The 16,172-nt window shown below is 66.0% G+C and overlaps 5 protein-coding genes across 5 annotated transcripts; 2 read left to right on the top strand and 3 right to left on the bottom strand.

Moving 5' to 3' along the window:
- Positions 1 to 30: 30 nt before the first annotated feature.
- On the bottom strand, positions 31 to 1,490 carry EMIHUDRAFT_226316 (hypothetical protein; the record flags this gene model as incomplete). Its single annotated transcript, XM_005788910.1, has 2 exons — positions 31 to 98; positions 188 to 1,490. Coding segments are annotated over 2 exons (1,371 nt in total), but the record flags the coding sequence as incomplete, so codon positions are not given.
- Positions 1,491 to 3,109: 1,619 nt separating this feature from the next.
- EMIHUDRAFT_226314 (hypothetical protein) lies at positions 3,110 to 5,204 on the bottom strand (the record flags this gene model as incomplete). Its single annotated transcript, XM_005788909.1, has 4 exons — positions 3,110 to 3,148; positions 3,255 to 3,848; positions 4,068 to 4,857; positions 4,981 to 5,204. 4 exons carry the CDS (start codon positions 5,202 to 5,204, stop codon positions 3,110 to 3,112), a joined length of 1,647 nt encoding a protein of 548 aa, XP_005788966.1.
- An 855-nt stretch (positions 5,205 to 6,059) lies between these two features.
- EMIHUDRAFT_70692 (protein COQ10 B, mitochondrial precursor) lies at positions 6,060 to 6,572 on the top strand (the record flags this gene model as incomplete). Its single annotated transcript, XM_005788908.1, has 1 exon — positions 6,060 to 6,572. A coding segment is annotated over one exon (513 nt), but the record flags the coding sequence as incomplete, so codon positions are not given.
- Positions 6,573 to 8,634: 2,062 nt separating this feature from the next.
- Positions 8,635 to 10,890, bottom strand: EMIHUDRAFT_226312 (hypothetical protein; the record flags this gene model as incomplete). The annotated part of the gene is made up of 3 exons (XM_005788907.1): positions 8,635 to 8,737; positions 9,765 to 10,378; positions 10,675 to 10,890. The coding sequence occupies 3 exons, from the start codon at positions 10,888 to 10,890 to the stop codon at positions 8,635 to 8,637; spliced, it is 933 nt and encodes a 310-aa protein (XP_005788964.1).
- Positions 10,891 to 13,211: 2,321 nt separating this feature from the next.
- EMIHUDRAFT_110187 (hypothetical protein) lies at positions 13,212 to 14,599 on the top strand (the record flags this gene model as incomplete). Its single annotated transcript, XM_005788906.1, has 4 exons — positions 13,212 to 13,281; positions 13,635 to 13,741; positions 13,772 to 13,876; positions 14,000 to 14,599. 4 exons carry the CDS (start codon positions 13,212 to 13,214, stop codon positions 14,597 to 14,599), a joined length of 882 nt encoding a protein of 293 aa, XP_005788963.1.
- Positions 14,600 to 16,172: the final 1,573 nt, after the last annotated feature.

The following is a 16,172-nucleotide window of genomic DNA, read 5'->3' as shown; positions in this document are numbered from 1 at the left end:
TGACGGAAGCACGAGGCAGCCGTCCAGCACCTCAAATTCGCCGAGCGACGAGCCAATCCCCATTGATACGCCCATCAGCAACGACTCGAGGAACCACCCTGTTTGCGAGGGTCGGGAGCGGATCTAGGTCGGGAGATGGTATCTGGGTGCGCGAGGGGTTCAAGAGTGCTGGTGCGAGGGGTCTCACCGCCGAGCCCCGTCGAGCCCCCACAAACGGCGAACAGCGCTACTACGGCACGCAGGAAGTTGACGAAGATGAATGAGCCAATTGCGCTGATGGGCAATTTAAGAACTTGCTCTTGGAATAGGCGGACTGGATCGAAACAGTGGATATTGTTCGAGGCCAACATGTTGAGTCGATGCACCTGAGCCGACTCGCTCACGTCGAGAGCACGGTAGTGCGGCAGGTCACATTGCGCCGTATCAACAACGAGCGGCGAGGAGCAAGCGCCCATTGCAGACGCCAATCCGAGGCTTGCACAGTCCATTTTTAACTGGTCAAACGCTTCATCGCTGCGGCACTGCAGACGTCGCGCCATGCAAGCATCGTTCCTGAGCCTGTTTGCAGTGTGTAAGTCACACTGCTCGCCCTTCCAATAACTGCATTCCGGTAGCTGATTCCACTGCTCGGTGAGGTGCTGCTCACACTGCGCATACTGATCCCACTTACCGCTGCAGTCCTCGACAACTAAACTTGCGTTCAGGTGATAGCAGTGATCGCCAGCAGCTGTCAGGTTCGATGTGGCAAACACCGTGCCGGACGGAGTAGGATACGCAGCAAGTGGGTCGCCATGGAATGTGTGGATGAGGCTTGGACTTTGTGAAAGCATCGCGCCCGCCTTGAGACAGGCAGCGACGAGGTCCATATACGTCCCTGTGTCGTAGGTCGAGTACTCGAGCGAACGTTCGGTGGCGCTGCCAAGTTGCATCAACAGCGTCGCCACCTGCAAAGCGATAACGAGTATTGCAGCCCACAGCGCCTCCCGCGGGTGCTGCATCGATGACGAGAAGGCATCAACGGTGCTGTCCATGCCAGCAGCCGTCATGCTCGACGCGGAAGCCGCTGCTGCGCCGGGGAGGCACGCCGCGGCGGCGGCGACGCAGACGGCCCACGCCACGCCGCGCCGAGCCCCCTTTCCGCTCGCCGCGGTCGGCCAGGAGGCACCGCAGGCGATGGCGAGGAGGATGAGCACGAGGGCGGGCATGAGAAGCGGCGAGCAGCTCACGAGCGAGGACGCCTTCGAGGCGACGGCGGAGAAGGTAGAGGACGCTGCCGAGGCGACGGAGGCTGCTGAGGCGACAGCAGACGAGAAGGCCGAGGCCACCGCCGTCGGGCTAGGCACGGCGGACGCGCAGTGGCCGAAGGCGGGGATGCAGACGAGGAGCAGCCACCGGAAGGCGCCCGCGGCCTTCGTGTAGCCGCCGAGTGGGCCGCGCCAGCAAGACAAGTACTCCTCCGCGGTGGTGGCGGTAGCGGCGCTCTTCGCCATCTCGTAACACTCCTCGGGCGTTGGTGGCCTCCACAGAGGCTGCATCGATGTGCTCAACAGCGGCCCTGCTCAACCGCGGCTCGCTCAACAGCGGCTCCCCGAATTGGAGTCACGCTCGCAAGAAATTGCGCGCGCGCGCAGTTAAGGGGAACCCCGGTACACGGAACTAACCCTCGGAGACCCGTGTTTACTTTACGGCCCTTTCCCTGCGAACGCGCACCCCCGGGGCTAGGGCTCTCTTGCCCGCAACCCGATACCGATCAATCATCCGGCCCGCTGGGTGCGCTCCTCAGGCTCAGCTCCCCGGCCCTGGATGTGAGGTTGATGACTGCACTCCAAGTGCTCCAAGTGCGCTGGAGCGGCCGCACATTACGTGTGTGTACGCGCAGTCTTCCGCGGGGGGAGCTTCGTCGACGGGTGCGGGACCGCGGCGCAGACAGTGCCTGCGGCGATGCCTCCGGCTGCTGCTGGCGAGTGGCTTGCTGCTCGCTGCGATGGCGAAAAACTCGTCTCGTCACACGCCAAGGGCTTATGCTCTGTCGAGACGTGAGGCGCATGCGCCCAGGAGGGGAGGGCGCATGCGTAACGACGCTGCTAGAGATGCCTTTCGGGGCCCAGAGACAAAACTTCTGATGCCATGCGTGACCTAGTAGTGTCCCCAGCTATGGGCGTGTCCACGTTGGAGCCAAGTGTGGTGTGGACGCGAGAATAGCTCCGCCGTTCATGGAGGCAACCACAAACGAGCGATTCTGAGATCAGGTTAGTCGTTTCCTCCTTGGAGGCAGACATTTCAGAAAGCGAATCCCCGGCCGCATCTGCCCGCTCGAAGCGGGGAACCCGTCCCGGGCGCCCGCTCGAAGCTGGGGGCGCCCGCTCGAAGCTGGGGGCGCCCGCTCGAAGCAGCCGGCTGCCTGCGAGCGTGCTGCGGCCCTCTGCCGCCCTCAATGCTGTGGCTGGCCGCGATGCTGAGCCTCGGCCTCTCCTCAACTCGGAACGCACGCAGAGCAGGCTCTTGCTCACGTGCTCTGCTGAAACCTCACGGGCCATCAGGGCCTGGAGCCTCTTGCCCCCGCTTATTGGCCTGCGTGCGGCCCCTTGGTCCTCGATGCGGCGCCCGCTTATTGATAACAGCGTTCTCTGCGGTGATTGATGGATGCAACTTGCTTGGGTTAATTGCGTTGTGTTGTGTGTTGTGGCGCACGCGAATATCTTGATCCAGCGGCCCAAGCTCCATTCGACACACTCGTGAGCGCGTCACAGGAAGCGCAAGCAAGACGTGTGGTCCTTAGCCAGTCCGCCTTAGCTGCTCCGCCCGCTTTCCGGCACGCTAGTTTGGTCTCCTAGTACACCGCGTTTGTGAAGTACGCTACCAGTCTCGATCAATCGCCCCGATTCTCGTCGTTTGGCACTAAGGTCTAAGTTTGGAAGAAAGTTTCCCTCGGCGATTTCTTGTTGGTGTTCAAATCACACACACACACACACACACACACACACACACACACACACACACACACACACACACACACACACACACACACACACACACACACACACACACACACACACACACACACACACACACACACACACACACACACACACAACGGCCCAACAGCTCCCTAGGTAGGCATCCAATAGATGCCGCACTGGCTCAGTGGCTAGCTCAGTAGCACCCAAGCTCTGCGCCCCCTCCTGGATCGGCTTTGTCCACCACAGCCTCCTCCTCGTCCGCGCCCGTGTCCCCCCCAGCACAGCCAGGCACACCAACGTCACGAGCAGCAGCAGCACCGAAACCGCTCGCGACAGCACGTGATCAGTCAGCAAGTCCGCAATGCAACGCTGTGCCTCGGCGCACCAATGAGTGCCGCGTCCACAGTATTGGGATGCTGCGGTGTCCACTGCTGGCTGCAGGCATTTCGACGCCGCCGTCCCGACGACCGCCAGCCGGGCCGCCATCCCCAGGTCGCTGTGGTGCAAGATGTGACAGTGAAACGGCAGATCACCACAGTGACGCTGTGCCCGGAAGCGAACCGTCACAATCACGGCCCCACTATTCGTGGCGGGGATCGGAATGGTGTCGCGCCACTGACCGACGCCGACCAAAGCCCCATACTCCGCCGGCCCATCCACCGAGACGACAAGGAAGTGGATCCGATGAGCGTGGAACGGATGCATGCTCGCGCCACCCACGCGGATGCGCCACTCTTGCAGAGCGCCCAACCGAATCTCTTGCGTGTTGCCTGGAGAGGAATCGTTGTAGACATGCCCGTTGATCGTTATCTGATACGCGTCGCTGTTGGGCCCATCGCCGAGAGTGATGGTGGATGTCTCGTCGGGTGTGCCAAGCCGTAGATCCTCCTGCATGTGTAGAGGCCGAAGAGGTAGAGAGCTCGGCAGCGGCAGCTCTGCCGCTCCAGCCTGAGGCTCTGTGACGGCCAGGATCAAGATGTCCTGGGAGATTCTTGCGTGTCGACCCATCGCAACGTCCCTCGCAGGGTCCGTCTCGGACCTGAGTACGTATCTGCCAGCGCGACGACAGCGGAGCGCCAGATCGACCCGACCTCCCGGGACGAGGACCAGGGCGTGGGTGACGCGCGCTGGCCGTGCGAGGTAGACTCCATCCATAGCCAGCACGTCCATGCTGCAGTGACTGCCACGTGTGAGTTCGAGCTCAAACGTCGCCACTGCGTTAGCATTGAGCACGCGAAACCGGGTGTACTGGTTGGCCAAGAGAGAGACGCTCGGCTTGAACTGCCCGTTGGCGAGGATGTAATTCGCTGGGGGGCCGCCGCTAACGTCCATGTCGAGAGCATCGTGCAGCTGCGCGTGGATTGTGTCGTGCGTTGCGACACCGAGCGAGTGCCAATGCTGCATCTGCAAAACTAGGAGCACCTCCACCATCGCCGCCAGCGGCGTCTCCTCGGGCTCGTCCTCAACAATCAACATTCCGGCCATGAGCCCACCGACCTGCAGCGCTGAGGTGCCGTGCGGGTGTGGGTGATACCAGAAGGTACCCGACGGGTGGTCGTCATCTACCCTGTGCCGGTACGTAATCGTGTGCTGAGGCTCGACGATACAGCGGAGGTTGTCTCCACATGAGTTGGATGCTTGCTCGTAAGGAGTGGCTGGTACGTGCATGCCATGCAAGTGCAGGTTCGTCCTGTTCAGGTCATCACCGTGGCCACCGCTAGCCAGTAGGTTGTTCACGAGATGGATCTGAACGTGATCGCCTCGCCGCACACGCAGCACCGGCCCGGGAAAGGAGCCATTGTAGCAGCGCGTCGTCATGTGAAGAGGCGACCCGGCGAAGCGCGCTGCATCGACACTCAGCGTCACGTCCATGCCTCTCCCCGGAAGCGAGGTCACGCTACGAAGTACTGGCAGAGGGACGTGTGGCATGGCCGTGGGGCGAGTCGGGGCAGCATCGTCCCCCACAGCGGCTGCAGCTGCCCCTGCCGCAGCGGCATCCGGTGAGCACGAGCGAGTCGACGTAAAGTTCGCTCCATCTGGATCCTCGCCCGGGTACGGAGGATACAGCGGATGTCCGATATTGTCCACCGCTCGTGGGAACCAGAGCTGTCCGTCGTGCCCGTGGTCCCGAAAGCTGTGGATATAGGCCTGCGACTCTGCTGATAGGAGGTGCTGCTCGAACAGCAACGCCGCCGGTACATTTGCCATCGGAAACGCCTCCTGCCGCACGACCACCGAGCACATCACGTGATCTTCGTGCCGCACGCACCTTGAGACCGTCTCCGGACTCGTTCGTACAGGCAGTTCTCCGAAAAAAAAGCGTCACTCGACACAGAGCAGAAGGCGCCAAGTCGGGGTGTTGAGATTTTTTCGTCGAGTGGGTACCTCTTATATCTCGCGTCCAGGGGCCCTTCCTGAGCACCACCCACCCCTCCCGCGCGTCTCCAACACCCCACGGCCCTCCCGGCGCCGACGAGGACACAGCTATCTCGCCACAGCGCCGAGATCCGCTGAGATGCCGCGCTGACTCGGGCACGAGGTGGCGTTCGGTCGACGTCGCCGGAGGCAGTCGAGGAGCCGACTCGTTCCTGTGTTGTATGTGCTCGCTCGCCAGCCGCTGCGACGCGAGATCATTCATGGAGGTGACCGGCTGCAACCCTGCTCCATGTCCATGTACCATGTCGCGCTGCGCCTCGGCGGCAGAGCCCAGCTCCATGAGTTTGCCGCTTGAGAAACGCGAGCATGACCTTCATGGCAGCGAGAGAGAGTTGTTTTGGCATCGATCGAACGGGCGGGACAGAATCTGCACGGGTGGCATCGGCCACGTGACCTCCTGACCCGAGCTCATCAGATGGCGGCGAGCAGAACGTGCCCAGAAACGGTGCAAACGGTGCAAACGGTGCAAACGGTACATCAGTAGAACAGGGTTCCTGGAGTTAGTTACCGCCGCACCGACGCGGCGACCGAAGCCTAGGCCGTGAACAACTGTCGGCCGCATGCCGTGCGAGACAACGACGGAGCATCCAGATGTCCTCCGGCCAAAATTTCCTTCGGGGCGGCTGCGTCGCACTGCAGAGGCACCGACCGCTTCGTAGCCGAATGCTGCCGCGGCTGCACCTCCGCAGGTCGATATTTGGCGCCTCCGACTCCTGGCTGCCCAAGCCGCCCGCACGCTGCTTCGAGCGGGAGGAGGTTGTCGGGTGGGCTCCCGAAATCCTGTTTGACATCGTGGCCGACGTCGAGCTCTACTCGGAGTTTGTGCCTCTCTGCTCGGCGAGCCGCATCGTGCGCAGGCACGGGCCGGACCGCTTCGATGCGGTGCTCGGGATTGGCTACCTCGGCCTCTCCGAGGAGTACACATCTCGCGTGACACTCTCGCGTGGCACGTCGCCAGCGATAGTTGTGGCCGAGGCGCTCGACGCGCGGCTCTTCACGCGGATGCGCAGCGAGTGGACCTTCTCGCCCGCGTCGGCGGGCGGCTGCCGCCTCGCGCTGCGCGTCGACATGCAGCTGCGAGCCCACTCACACGACCAGCTGCTCCGCTCGGTGATGGGGACGTTTGCCGAGCAGCAGGTCTTCGCCTTCCGCCGCCGCTGTGCCGAGCTACACGGCGATGACTCGGCCGCCCTCGTCAGAGGCAGCCTCCGCCAGGGCGGCACCGCCTCCGGTTTCCGCAGCACGAGCCCGCAGGCGGCAGCGGCGGGAGCGGCGGGGCGGCGGCGAGGAGGCGAGGCGAGAGGGGCTGCACCGTCAGAAGGCGAGGGTTCGGGCGTGAGTTGCGCGGCGCTGCTGGCGAGCGCACCAATCGAGCCATATAATCTCCCCATCTCTCCCCATCTCCTTCCCATCTCCTTCCCATCTCCTCCCCACTCCCCATCTCCTTCCCCATCTCCTTCCCCATCTCCTCCCCATCTCCTTCCCCATCCTTCCCCATCTCCTTCCCATCTCCTTCCCCATCTCTCCCCATCTCCTTCCCATCTCCTTCCCCATCTCCTTCCCCATCTCCTTCCCCATCTCCTTCCCATCTCCTTCCCCATCTCCTCCCCACTAGGCGGGCGTGCCGATCGAGCCGGCGTGGCGAGCCGAGGTCGAGCGCGCCTTCGAGGCGCACTCTGTGGATGGAGGAGGCCTCTCCCTCGCTCGCTTCATCGAGGCGTGCCGTGCGTTGGGCTGCTCCGGCGCACAGGTCCTCTCGCCGCCGCGATCTCGCCCAATCTCGCCCAATCTCGCCCAATCTCGCCCAATCTCGGCTCATCTCGGCTCCGGCCGCGGCCGAGCGCCCGCCTGTCTTGCGTCCGCTTTCGCGGGCGTCACGGCTCTCTTTTCGACAGGTGCTGTCGGGAGCGCCTGCCGGCCGCGGCGGCGGTGCGTTGCATGCCATCGTACAGCCGTCGCCGGGCAAGGGGGGCGCGGCGGGCGCGGGGGACGGCGGCCCATTGCTCAAGGCGGCGCTGATCGACTCGAGACCGCTGCTCGCTGCGGCGCTGTTCGTCGAGTTCGACGCCGACGGCTCTGGGGAGGTGTGGCTCTTTGATGCCCAATGCGTGCACTCGTCCCTCTCTGTATGTGTGGGTTCGTGTGTGCTGTGGGCCCTCCTTGTCTCTGCCTAGACCCAGTGTGAGGTAACACCTACCGGCTCTGGGGAGGTGTCGCGTGACGAGTTTGTGGCGCACGTGTGGATGCTGCTCCGCGCGTCGGAGGAGCAGCGGCAGCGTTTCGCGTTCGCCAAGCTCGACGTGAACCGTTCGGGCGCCCTCGAGCGTTCCGACCTCGTCGCTTCGATGCGGCGGCAGCTCTCGATCGCGCGCACGCTCTCCCCCTTGCTCGTCCAGCTGCAGCTGCGCCGGCATGCCCTCACCGAGACCTCTCCGAGACCTCTCCGAGACCTCTCCGAGACCTCTCCGAGACCTCTCCGAGACCTCTCGACCTCTCCTGCAGGCACACCCTCACCGCGGCAGAGCAGAGGCAGCTCGGCGAGACTGCCGTCGCGGCCGCGCACGAGACGATCGACGCGATGCACAGTCAGGTCGCCACGGCGCCGAGTCTTTCTTGTTGACTCCTCTTGATTTGCAGCAGCAGCACGCGCACTTCTGTTAGGTCGAGCCGACCGTCGACGAGCTGCTCGCTTCGATGCAGACCGGCGCTGACGGCGCAGTCACGCTCGACGCCTGGCAATCTCGGGTAATCTCGGGTAATCTCGGGTAATCTCATCTAGGCGCCGTCACGCTCGACGCCTGGCGCGAGGCGTGCGGGCGTAGACGCTGAACGCGGACCTGACTCGCACGAACTCGAGATGGCTCCCTCCTCTCTCGGCAAATTCGCGGGAGTCGCAGTGGAGAGCAATAGCCGTTTGGCGCCCTAGCCCCCACAGAGAGAGTAGCATGTGCACTCGTGCGACCCGAGGACGACACTGCACTGCGCGAGGCCGCGTTCACGCCCTGACAGCGGTGTAGCTGATGATGACTCAGGCGTGCGAGCGCAACCCCGACCTCGCCACCAGCCTCGATGGCGGGCTGCTGCTCGAGCAGACTGCCGCCGCCGCAGCCGCACACGACGCCGGCAACCCCATACCCTGAGCTCTCCGCGGCGCCGGCCCGGCATCCGGCCACTGCGAATCTCCGAGCGCGAGCTCCTTCCTCCTCTGCGATGGCGTGGCCGCGCGATTCACTTTGGATTAGAGCTGTGCATGATCTTGGCCTCTCACCTTTTGCATCCGTTTGTCGCTCTCATCGTTTCTCTGTCCGTTTTTTCGACACTCTTGACGACACTTGACGCCCCTGCTCAGGGCTCTCAACACTCAATAAAAACGTGGGGGGGCGGGCGCGCGGGCGCGCGCGCGCGCGCGCGCGCGCGGGGGAAACAGCCCGCGTGAAAAAAGAGAAGAGCAAGTTGAGTCGTTGTCGGGCGCCGTCGCGATTGGAGGGTGAGAGGACGGCCCCGGCTCAGGACCAATCGCCGAGCCACTCGACCCGCTGCTCGAGGTCGGCCTTCCTGGCGCTCTCGGCGGCGGCGGCCTCGGCGCGCGCTCGCAGCGCCGCTCGGCGCGCCGCCTGCTCCTCCGCCGCCGCCGCGGCCAGAGGCCCATTGTCGAAAAACTCTTGTGGGTCCTCGAGCGCCGGGTCGCCGGCGTCGTCGGCGACCGCCGCAGCGGTGAGCATCTCTCGGAGCGAGACGGCGTCGCCCGCGTCAGCGCCGCCCGCCGCCGCGCCGCCCGCCGCCGCGCTGCTCGCCGCCGCGCGCGCCGCAATCTGCGCCGCCAACGGCAGCGACGCGACCAGCTCCTCCATCTCTGCCGGCAGTGGCGCCGCAGCGCGCGTCGCCTGGCTCAGCTCCTCGAGCGCCGCTTCGTCGCCCGCGGCGGATGCGGCGACCGCCGCCTCCACAGCGCTCGTCACCGACTGCTGGTGCGCCTTCATCGCCGCCGCAACCTCCTCCTCCTGCCTCCGCGCCGCCGCCGCCTCGCGGGCGGCCGCCGCCGCCGCCTCGCGCCCCTGCTCCTCCTCCTCGTCGTCCGACACGTCGATCGCGTCCCACCGGGCATAGCTGAGGGTGCCGGCCGGCGACCCGTTGGAGGCAATCGCACGCCTGCCCGCCGCCGCCGCGCTTTCCGCCGCCGCCGCGGTTTCCGCCGCCGCCGCGGTTTCCGCCGCCGCGGCCGCCGCCACCACAGTAGCCGGCGCCCGGCAGCAAGTAACAGAAGTAGCATCGGCCGCTGCGGTGGCGGCGACTGTCGCCGCGCCGGGCGGCGGCGTCGGTGGTGGGGGCGGCCGCTCCCCCGCGCCGATGCGGCGGGCGAGCGCGCACGCAAAGTCGCGGCCCGCGGCCGTCAGCTTGTCGGCAGCCTTGTCGCCGAGAGCCGACTCGACGAGGAGGCGCGAGCGCGGCTCCTCACCGGCGGCCTCGCTCAGCCTCGGGGTGAGGTCGACCCACCCTCCCGAGGAGGTGGCGTTCCACCAGTGGCGGACGGCGACAAAGGACGCACTCGGCGGGGCGTCGGCCAGCTCGAACACCCAAAATCCCTTGACCACCGCCCAGCCGCTCGCGGCGGCCACCCGCTCGGCGTTGGAAAACGAGTGCAGCGGCTCGAGCACGACACCGGCGGCGGCGGCGTGCTCTGCCGCCGTCGGCGGAGGCACCGCGCGGCAGCGCACGCCGTTCAGCATCGACTTATTGAGCAGCCGCCTCAGCGGCGCGGATTTGAACGCGGCCGGCCACTCCTGCGGGAAGCGCAGAGGCAGCCGGTCCGACGACCACATGGCCACCCGCGCCTCGGCGTCGGTGGCGGCCAGGTCAGACGCCTCGGTGAGCCAGCGACCGACGCAGCCGCTCGCAGCGGGGGTGCCGGCGTCGTCAAGCGGCTGCCACTCCGCTGCAGGCATCGCAACCGCGTCGCGATCGCCCGGCTCCTCCATGGGCTCCTGGCTGGGCCACCAAGAGCGGCATTGTTTTCTTTTGCTGAGGTAAGGTAAGAAGGGGGGGCGACCCTCGCATCTCCACACCCGGACACGGGTAGGACCATGGCCCGGTGCACGTGGGTGAGCAGCCTGCCCCTCCCTCCCGACAAACCAACTCCCGCACACACACAATAAACAAAAACAACCCTGTCTGCACGTCTCGCGCGCGCGTGAACAGGGCCGAGAGAGAGAGAAAGCTGCTCGCTCGAACCGCGGCATGCCAGAGGCTCCTGTGTGCACTGGGCTCTGCTTCGGGCCACCGGCACGACAATGGTCAGCAGGGCAATCACGATGTTGACGACGGGCAGGTCAAGTGCGTCGCCGAGGCCGAGGCCGACACGGACGTACAGGAGGTAGAGGAGGGGCAGCATGAACAGGGCGCAGGTTGTCGACGCCGCGGACATGGCGACCGACAGAGCCACGTTGCCTCTGGCCCACAGCGTAAAGAGATTCGACGTGCTGCCTCCCGGCGCCATGCCGACCAGGACAACGCCACAAGCTGGTCAAAGTCGAAGCAGCTCGCGAATGCGAATGCCAGCCGAGGAGGAAGGCTCGCTTCTTGCTCCGGTAGATCTGGCGCATTTCTTCAAGCACGACGGTTGTGCCGACGGCGAGAGAGATGAAGCAGATGACCAGGAGCGTCAGGTCTCAGGATGGAGAGCGTGTCGATCTGGAGCCCGAGCGTCGACGGCGTCGTCGCAGCTGGTGTTGGTCATTGAGATGGCGGTGGAATGTGTCAGGAAGACGGCGTTTCGCGAAAAAAATCAGATTTAGCGCGGAACCTAGGACAAGGTTCCAATTCTCCCTTTTTGCATGTGCATGTGCTACACAACGCGGTATTACACAACGCGGCAACACAAGGCGACGAGCGGGACTTCCGCGGCCGCCGGGATCTCGAGAGAGGAGCGCTGACCTCTCGACAACGAAGGCCTGTGACGATCTGCTCCGCGATGTGCCGTCCGGCAGTCCGCCCCCCCCCCCCCCCCTGCTCGGGACGTCCTCTCCAGGGTCCTCTCAGAGACTTCACACTCTCTATGAGTGCTGCTGGACTGCGTCTGCCGCCGTCCTGGCAGCAGCCGCCCTCGCCCTCGAAGCGGCCGCAGCAGCGCGCGCCGCGTCTGCAGCGGCCGCCGCCTCCTCGAGCGCCGCGTCGCTCCCTTCGAGCGCCGTCTCGCCCCCTTCAACAGCCAAATCGGCCGCGATTAGCGCTGCCCTAGCCGCCGCCTGCGCCGCCTTGGCCTTCTCCAGCGCTGCTCTGGCCTCCGCCCGCGCAACCTCGGCATCCGCCAGCGCCGCCTCGGCCGCCGCCTCGGCCTCCGCCGCCTCCGCCGCCTCCGCCTCAGCGTCCAAGCGCGCCGCCTCGGCCACCTCGGCCGACGCCGCTGCCTGGCTCTCCGCCGTGATGCCGAACCGGATCCTCTCCTCGTGACACTTCTCGAGAAGCAGGAGAAGCCTCGCCTCCTCGGCCTTCTTCGCCGCCTCGGCTGCGTCTGCCTCCGACGGCGCCTCGGCACCCTCCTCGGGCTCCTGCGACGGCCCCGCCCCGCCCGCACCGCCGCCCTTCGTCTTCTTTTTCTTGCCCTTCTTGCCCTTGGCGCGCTTCTCCGCCTCGACCTCCGCCTCGATCTCCGCCAGCAGCTCCTCGGCGTGCCGCGCCGCCTCCTTCTCCTCCGCCGCCCTCTGCGCCGCCCTCTCCGCCGCTCCCGCGGCCCACGCCGCCTCCGCCGCCGCCTTCTCCGCCGCCTTCTCCGCCTTCTTAGCTGCCTCCTCCGCCGCCTTCTCGGCCGCCGCATGCTCCGCGAGGGCACGCACGCACCCGGCGTGGCCCTTGTCCTTGGCCCACTGCAGCGCGGTCTTGCCATCCGTAGTGCACAGCGTCATGTCTGCGCCCGCCCGCAGCAGGCGGAGGAGGGCGGCGGGGTGGCCGTAGAAAGCGGCGAGACTCAGTGCGGTGAAGCCGGCGTTGTCTTGCAGGTCGATCGCCGCGCCGTGCCGGATCAGCGTGTCCACCACTTTCTTGTGGCCTTTTGCGGCGGCGGCCATCAGCGCGGTGCCGCCGAAAGCAATTTGCTGGTTGATCTCCGAGCCGTGCCGCAACGCCAACTCGACCAGCTTCTCGTTCGACTTCTCGTGGCCATACGCGGCGGCGAAACTCAGCGCGGTGTCGTCGTCGCTAGACTGCAACGAGACATCCGCGCCGCGCTGGAGCAGCGCCGTCGCCAGCCCCTCGTGGCCCTTCATCATTGCGAGCATCAGCAGCGTCATGCCGCTCACAGGACCGTCCGCAAAGACGTACTCGAACCTCGCGTTCACCCGCCCACCGCCGTCGAGCCACGCCAGCACCGCCTCGTCATCGCCTCGTTTTGCTGCCCGCACGACCTCCTTTGGCACCGCCCCACCGGTTGTTTGCGCCCTCATCCTGATGGCGTCTTTTACGGAAATATTTCGACCCACTACCCCGCCCCCCCCCCCCCCTCTCCCTCGCAGAGGGCCCATGCCCCACAACCATGTCCATGGAATCATTATGGTTTCCGGTGTAGTATCCAATTTAGTATCTTAGTACACGTATAGACCCCGCACCCGCGGCCTGGGTGCGCGAGAATTTCTCCGCGACTCGTGGCAGCTCTCGCAAGCCGCAAGCCCCGCAACGCGCAAGGCATATGAGATGTGCGAAACAAATACAAAAAGTTGTAAATAACCTTGAGAGCACACAGTACTCCGTCCTGAGCCACCTCTCTCCATCTCCCCCAACCCCCCGGCCCCGGCCCCTGGTGCCCCACGGACCGCCGCCGAGGCCATGTCCGCATCACTCTCACGGCGCCCTGCCGCCGTGCTCCTCGTCGTCGCCGCGCAGTTCGCCGCTCGGCGTCGACCAGCCGACCGCCGCCTCGTACAGCGACCCAATCGGGCCGGGGTCGAGGAAGGCGTACTTTGGCTCGCGCTGCGCCGTCTGCTTGAGCAGCTTGATGTGGTCACTCACCGGGTGGATCGAGTTAGCCGCGATGGCGCCTTGAGCCTAAATTATTAATTCGGGTTTGGGTCTCTGAGGTCGATACTAGCGTCTATAACTTGCCACAAGCATGCTTTACAAAAGTCCTGCTGAGCGGGACTCGCAGAACCGCCGTCCGCGCGCGCTGTGAACAGCGCCATGGTCGAACGTTGTTCGACGACGTCGAACTGGGGACGGTCCTGCCACCGCGAAGCGGGCCCGCGCACGCAGGCTGCACGCAGGGCGGCGCGAGCGCCAAGGGCAAGAAGGTGCTCATCTCGGACCCGATCGAGCAGGCGCCGCACCGCCGGCGACGGCAGCGAGTGGAGCAGACCGCGGTGAGCGTGCCGCCGCCTCCGTGCGCGCAGGTGTGCGTGGACATCCTGCAAAAGGCGGGCGTCGTGGTCGATTGCAAGTCCAAGGTCCCGCCCGCCGAGCTCAAGAAGATCATCGGCGAGTACGACGGCCTGATCGTCCGCTCACTCGCGTGGCCACTTCTTATTGTGTGAACTAAAAGTGTTTTCTTCTCAATGTAATAACAAGGCGGCGCGCCCGACCCGGAGCCGGAGATGCCCGACCCCGCACTTCTCGACCAGGCCGACTCCTTGTCGGCGCGGCGGCGCGCGCTCCACGAGCTGCTCGAGGCGCGGGCCGCCGAGGCCGAGCGTGACTCCTCCCGGCTCGCCCTCGAGCTGGAGCAGCGAGCCGCTGCAGAGGCGGCCCTCATGCAAGAGGCGGCTGCGCTTCGAGAGTCCGAGCGCGCGCTCCGCCGTGCACTGCAGGAGGGTCAGCGGCGGGAGGCGGCGCTGAAGAGCGCACTGGCGCGAGCCAGCGAGGAGAGGAGCGCGGCGCGGGCGGAAGCCTCCCGCGCAGCAGCGTCACTCACCGATCGCGAATTGGCGCTGGACGGGGCGCAAGCTACGTGCCGCGCGCTCCGCACGCGCGTCAAGGACCTGGAGCTTCAGGATCAGCAGGCGGCCTTCATCCGCGGCCACGCGGCGCCGACTCGGCCTCCATCCGGCCACGCCGCTGCGCGAGCAGCTGCGTCGCCGCCTCGGCCACCGTCGGCGGCAGAACCGCGGAGGAGAGAAATGTCTGCGGCCAGCGGGGAGGAGCTTGAGTCTGCACAGCAGGCGTACATCGGCAGGGTGCTCGGAGCAGGCTCGCGCAGGCGCGCGGTGCCACAGAGCAGATAGATGCGCCGCGCGTTTGGCGCGTGCAGTTGGCTCGCCCGAGACGCTCTTTGTGTGGGGTGTGCTGTCGAGAGAGTGACGGTCATCAGAAGAAAAAGGAGTGTTTAAAACCGCGTCGCTCGGATCTCCAGCTGCGCGGGACCTCGCCCTGAGATCGCCGCGACGATACAGCTGCGAGTTGTTTAATCTCTCTCAGTCTCCAACTCCATGTGCGCAAGCCCGTGAGCCGTGTGCTGTGCGCCTCTCACGCCTCACTCATCCCCGCCATCTCGCCCGCCGCCGCGTGCGAGGAGTCGCGCGGAGGAGTAGTAGCTCTCCTCCAGCTCGCGCAGAGCCGCCTGCGCCTGTGCGGAGGCCGGGCGAGGCGGTGGCATGAGGCCATGGCGCCGGCAAAGGCGTCGGGTGGAGAGGGCGGGCGGCTGCCTCTCGTCTGACCGCCTCGAGGCGCCGCTCGGCGTCTCTGGCGGCACTCCGCTCGCGGGCGCTCACCGCACGTGCCTGCGCACGAGGCACCGGGGCGGGGCGATAGCTTGGAGCGGCAAACTATCTCCCGAAATGTCTCTCTCTCTCTCTCTCTCTCTCTCTCTCCCTCCCTCCCTCCCTCCCTCCCTCCCTCCCTCGGACGCGGACTGACCGTCTCACCGCCGTCGCCGCCGTCGAAGAGCAGCGCCTGTGCACACAGCGCCCGCTCTGGCCCGGGAGTGGGAGGCAGGGGTTGGCTGCAGACGGCGGCGCGCCTCAAAGGTGAGCCCTTCGGCGAGCGAGAGCAGCCCGTCCGCAGACTGAAGCAGCGCGCTGGAGGCGACGCTGGCGGAGAGCTCGTCCGCCCCCTGCTGCACCGGCACGCGGACGCGCGCGCAGAGCAGCAGCTGCGAGTACTGGTCGAGCATCGCCGCGATGCCGTCGTCGAGCTGGCGCTCGGCCCGCTTCCGCTGGTGTCCTTCGCTGATGTCGTCCGCATCCATCGCTCACGCTGGGCGCGGAGAGAGTGCTTTGGCGGGAACGGGCGCTGCGCGGCGAGCGTGGGGGTAGTGAAAGTAAGTCCACAACCAGGAAGGCTGGGCTTCGCCGCCTCTGGCTGGGTTCCGGCTCCAAGCCGGGTAGGGGGTCTGGCCTGGGCGATATGACGGTCACATAGGATCGACACACATACCACACAATACAAAGTAAAAATGAAAAATAAAGAAAGAAAGAAGACAACCCAAGGGAGGGATGGGAGGACGGCACGCCGCCACCACACGGAAAAGAAAACGCGGAACCGTCGTAATTTCTTTTTCTCGCGATGTCAGCCCCGCGGCGCCGCTCGCGCCGCCTCGCCACCTCCGTCGCCGCGCCCTCGCCAGACACGCCGCCGGCCACCCGCCTCCTCGACCTCCCCACGGAGCTCCTCGCGCGCGCCCTCTCTCGCTGCGACCCCGCCGACATCGCTCGCGTCGCGGCCGTCTCGCTGCTCTTCCACGCCTCGCTTGCGCTGGAGGGCATCCGCTTGTGGGCGCAAGAGCGCGGCTTCGAGCTGCCGGCGCAGCCGGAGGGCGAGGGCTGCGCCGTGCGATGGCTGTGCTTTGCTGCTCTGCTG

The sequence above is a fragment of the Emiliania huxleyi genome (genome assembly GCF_000372725.1).
Source record: "Emiliania huxleyi CCMP1516 chromosome Unknown EMIHUscaffold_131, whole genome shotgun sequence".
Taxonomy (NCBI): Eukaryota; Haptophyta; order Isochrysidales; family Noelaerhabdaceae; genus Emiliania; species Emiliania huxleyi.
This window is presented reverse-complemented; position numbering and strand designations above follow the sequence as displayed.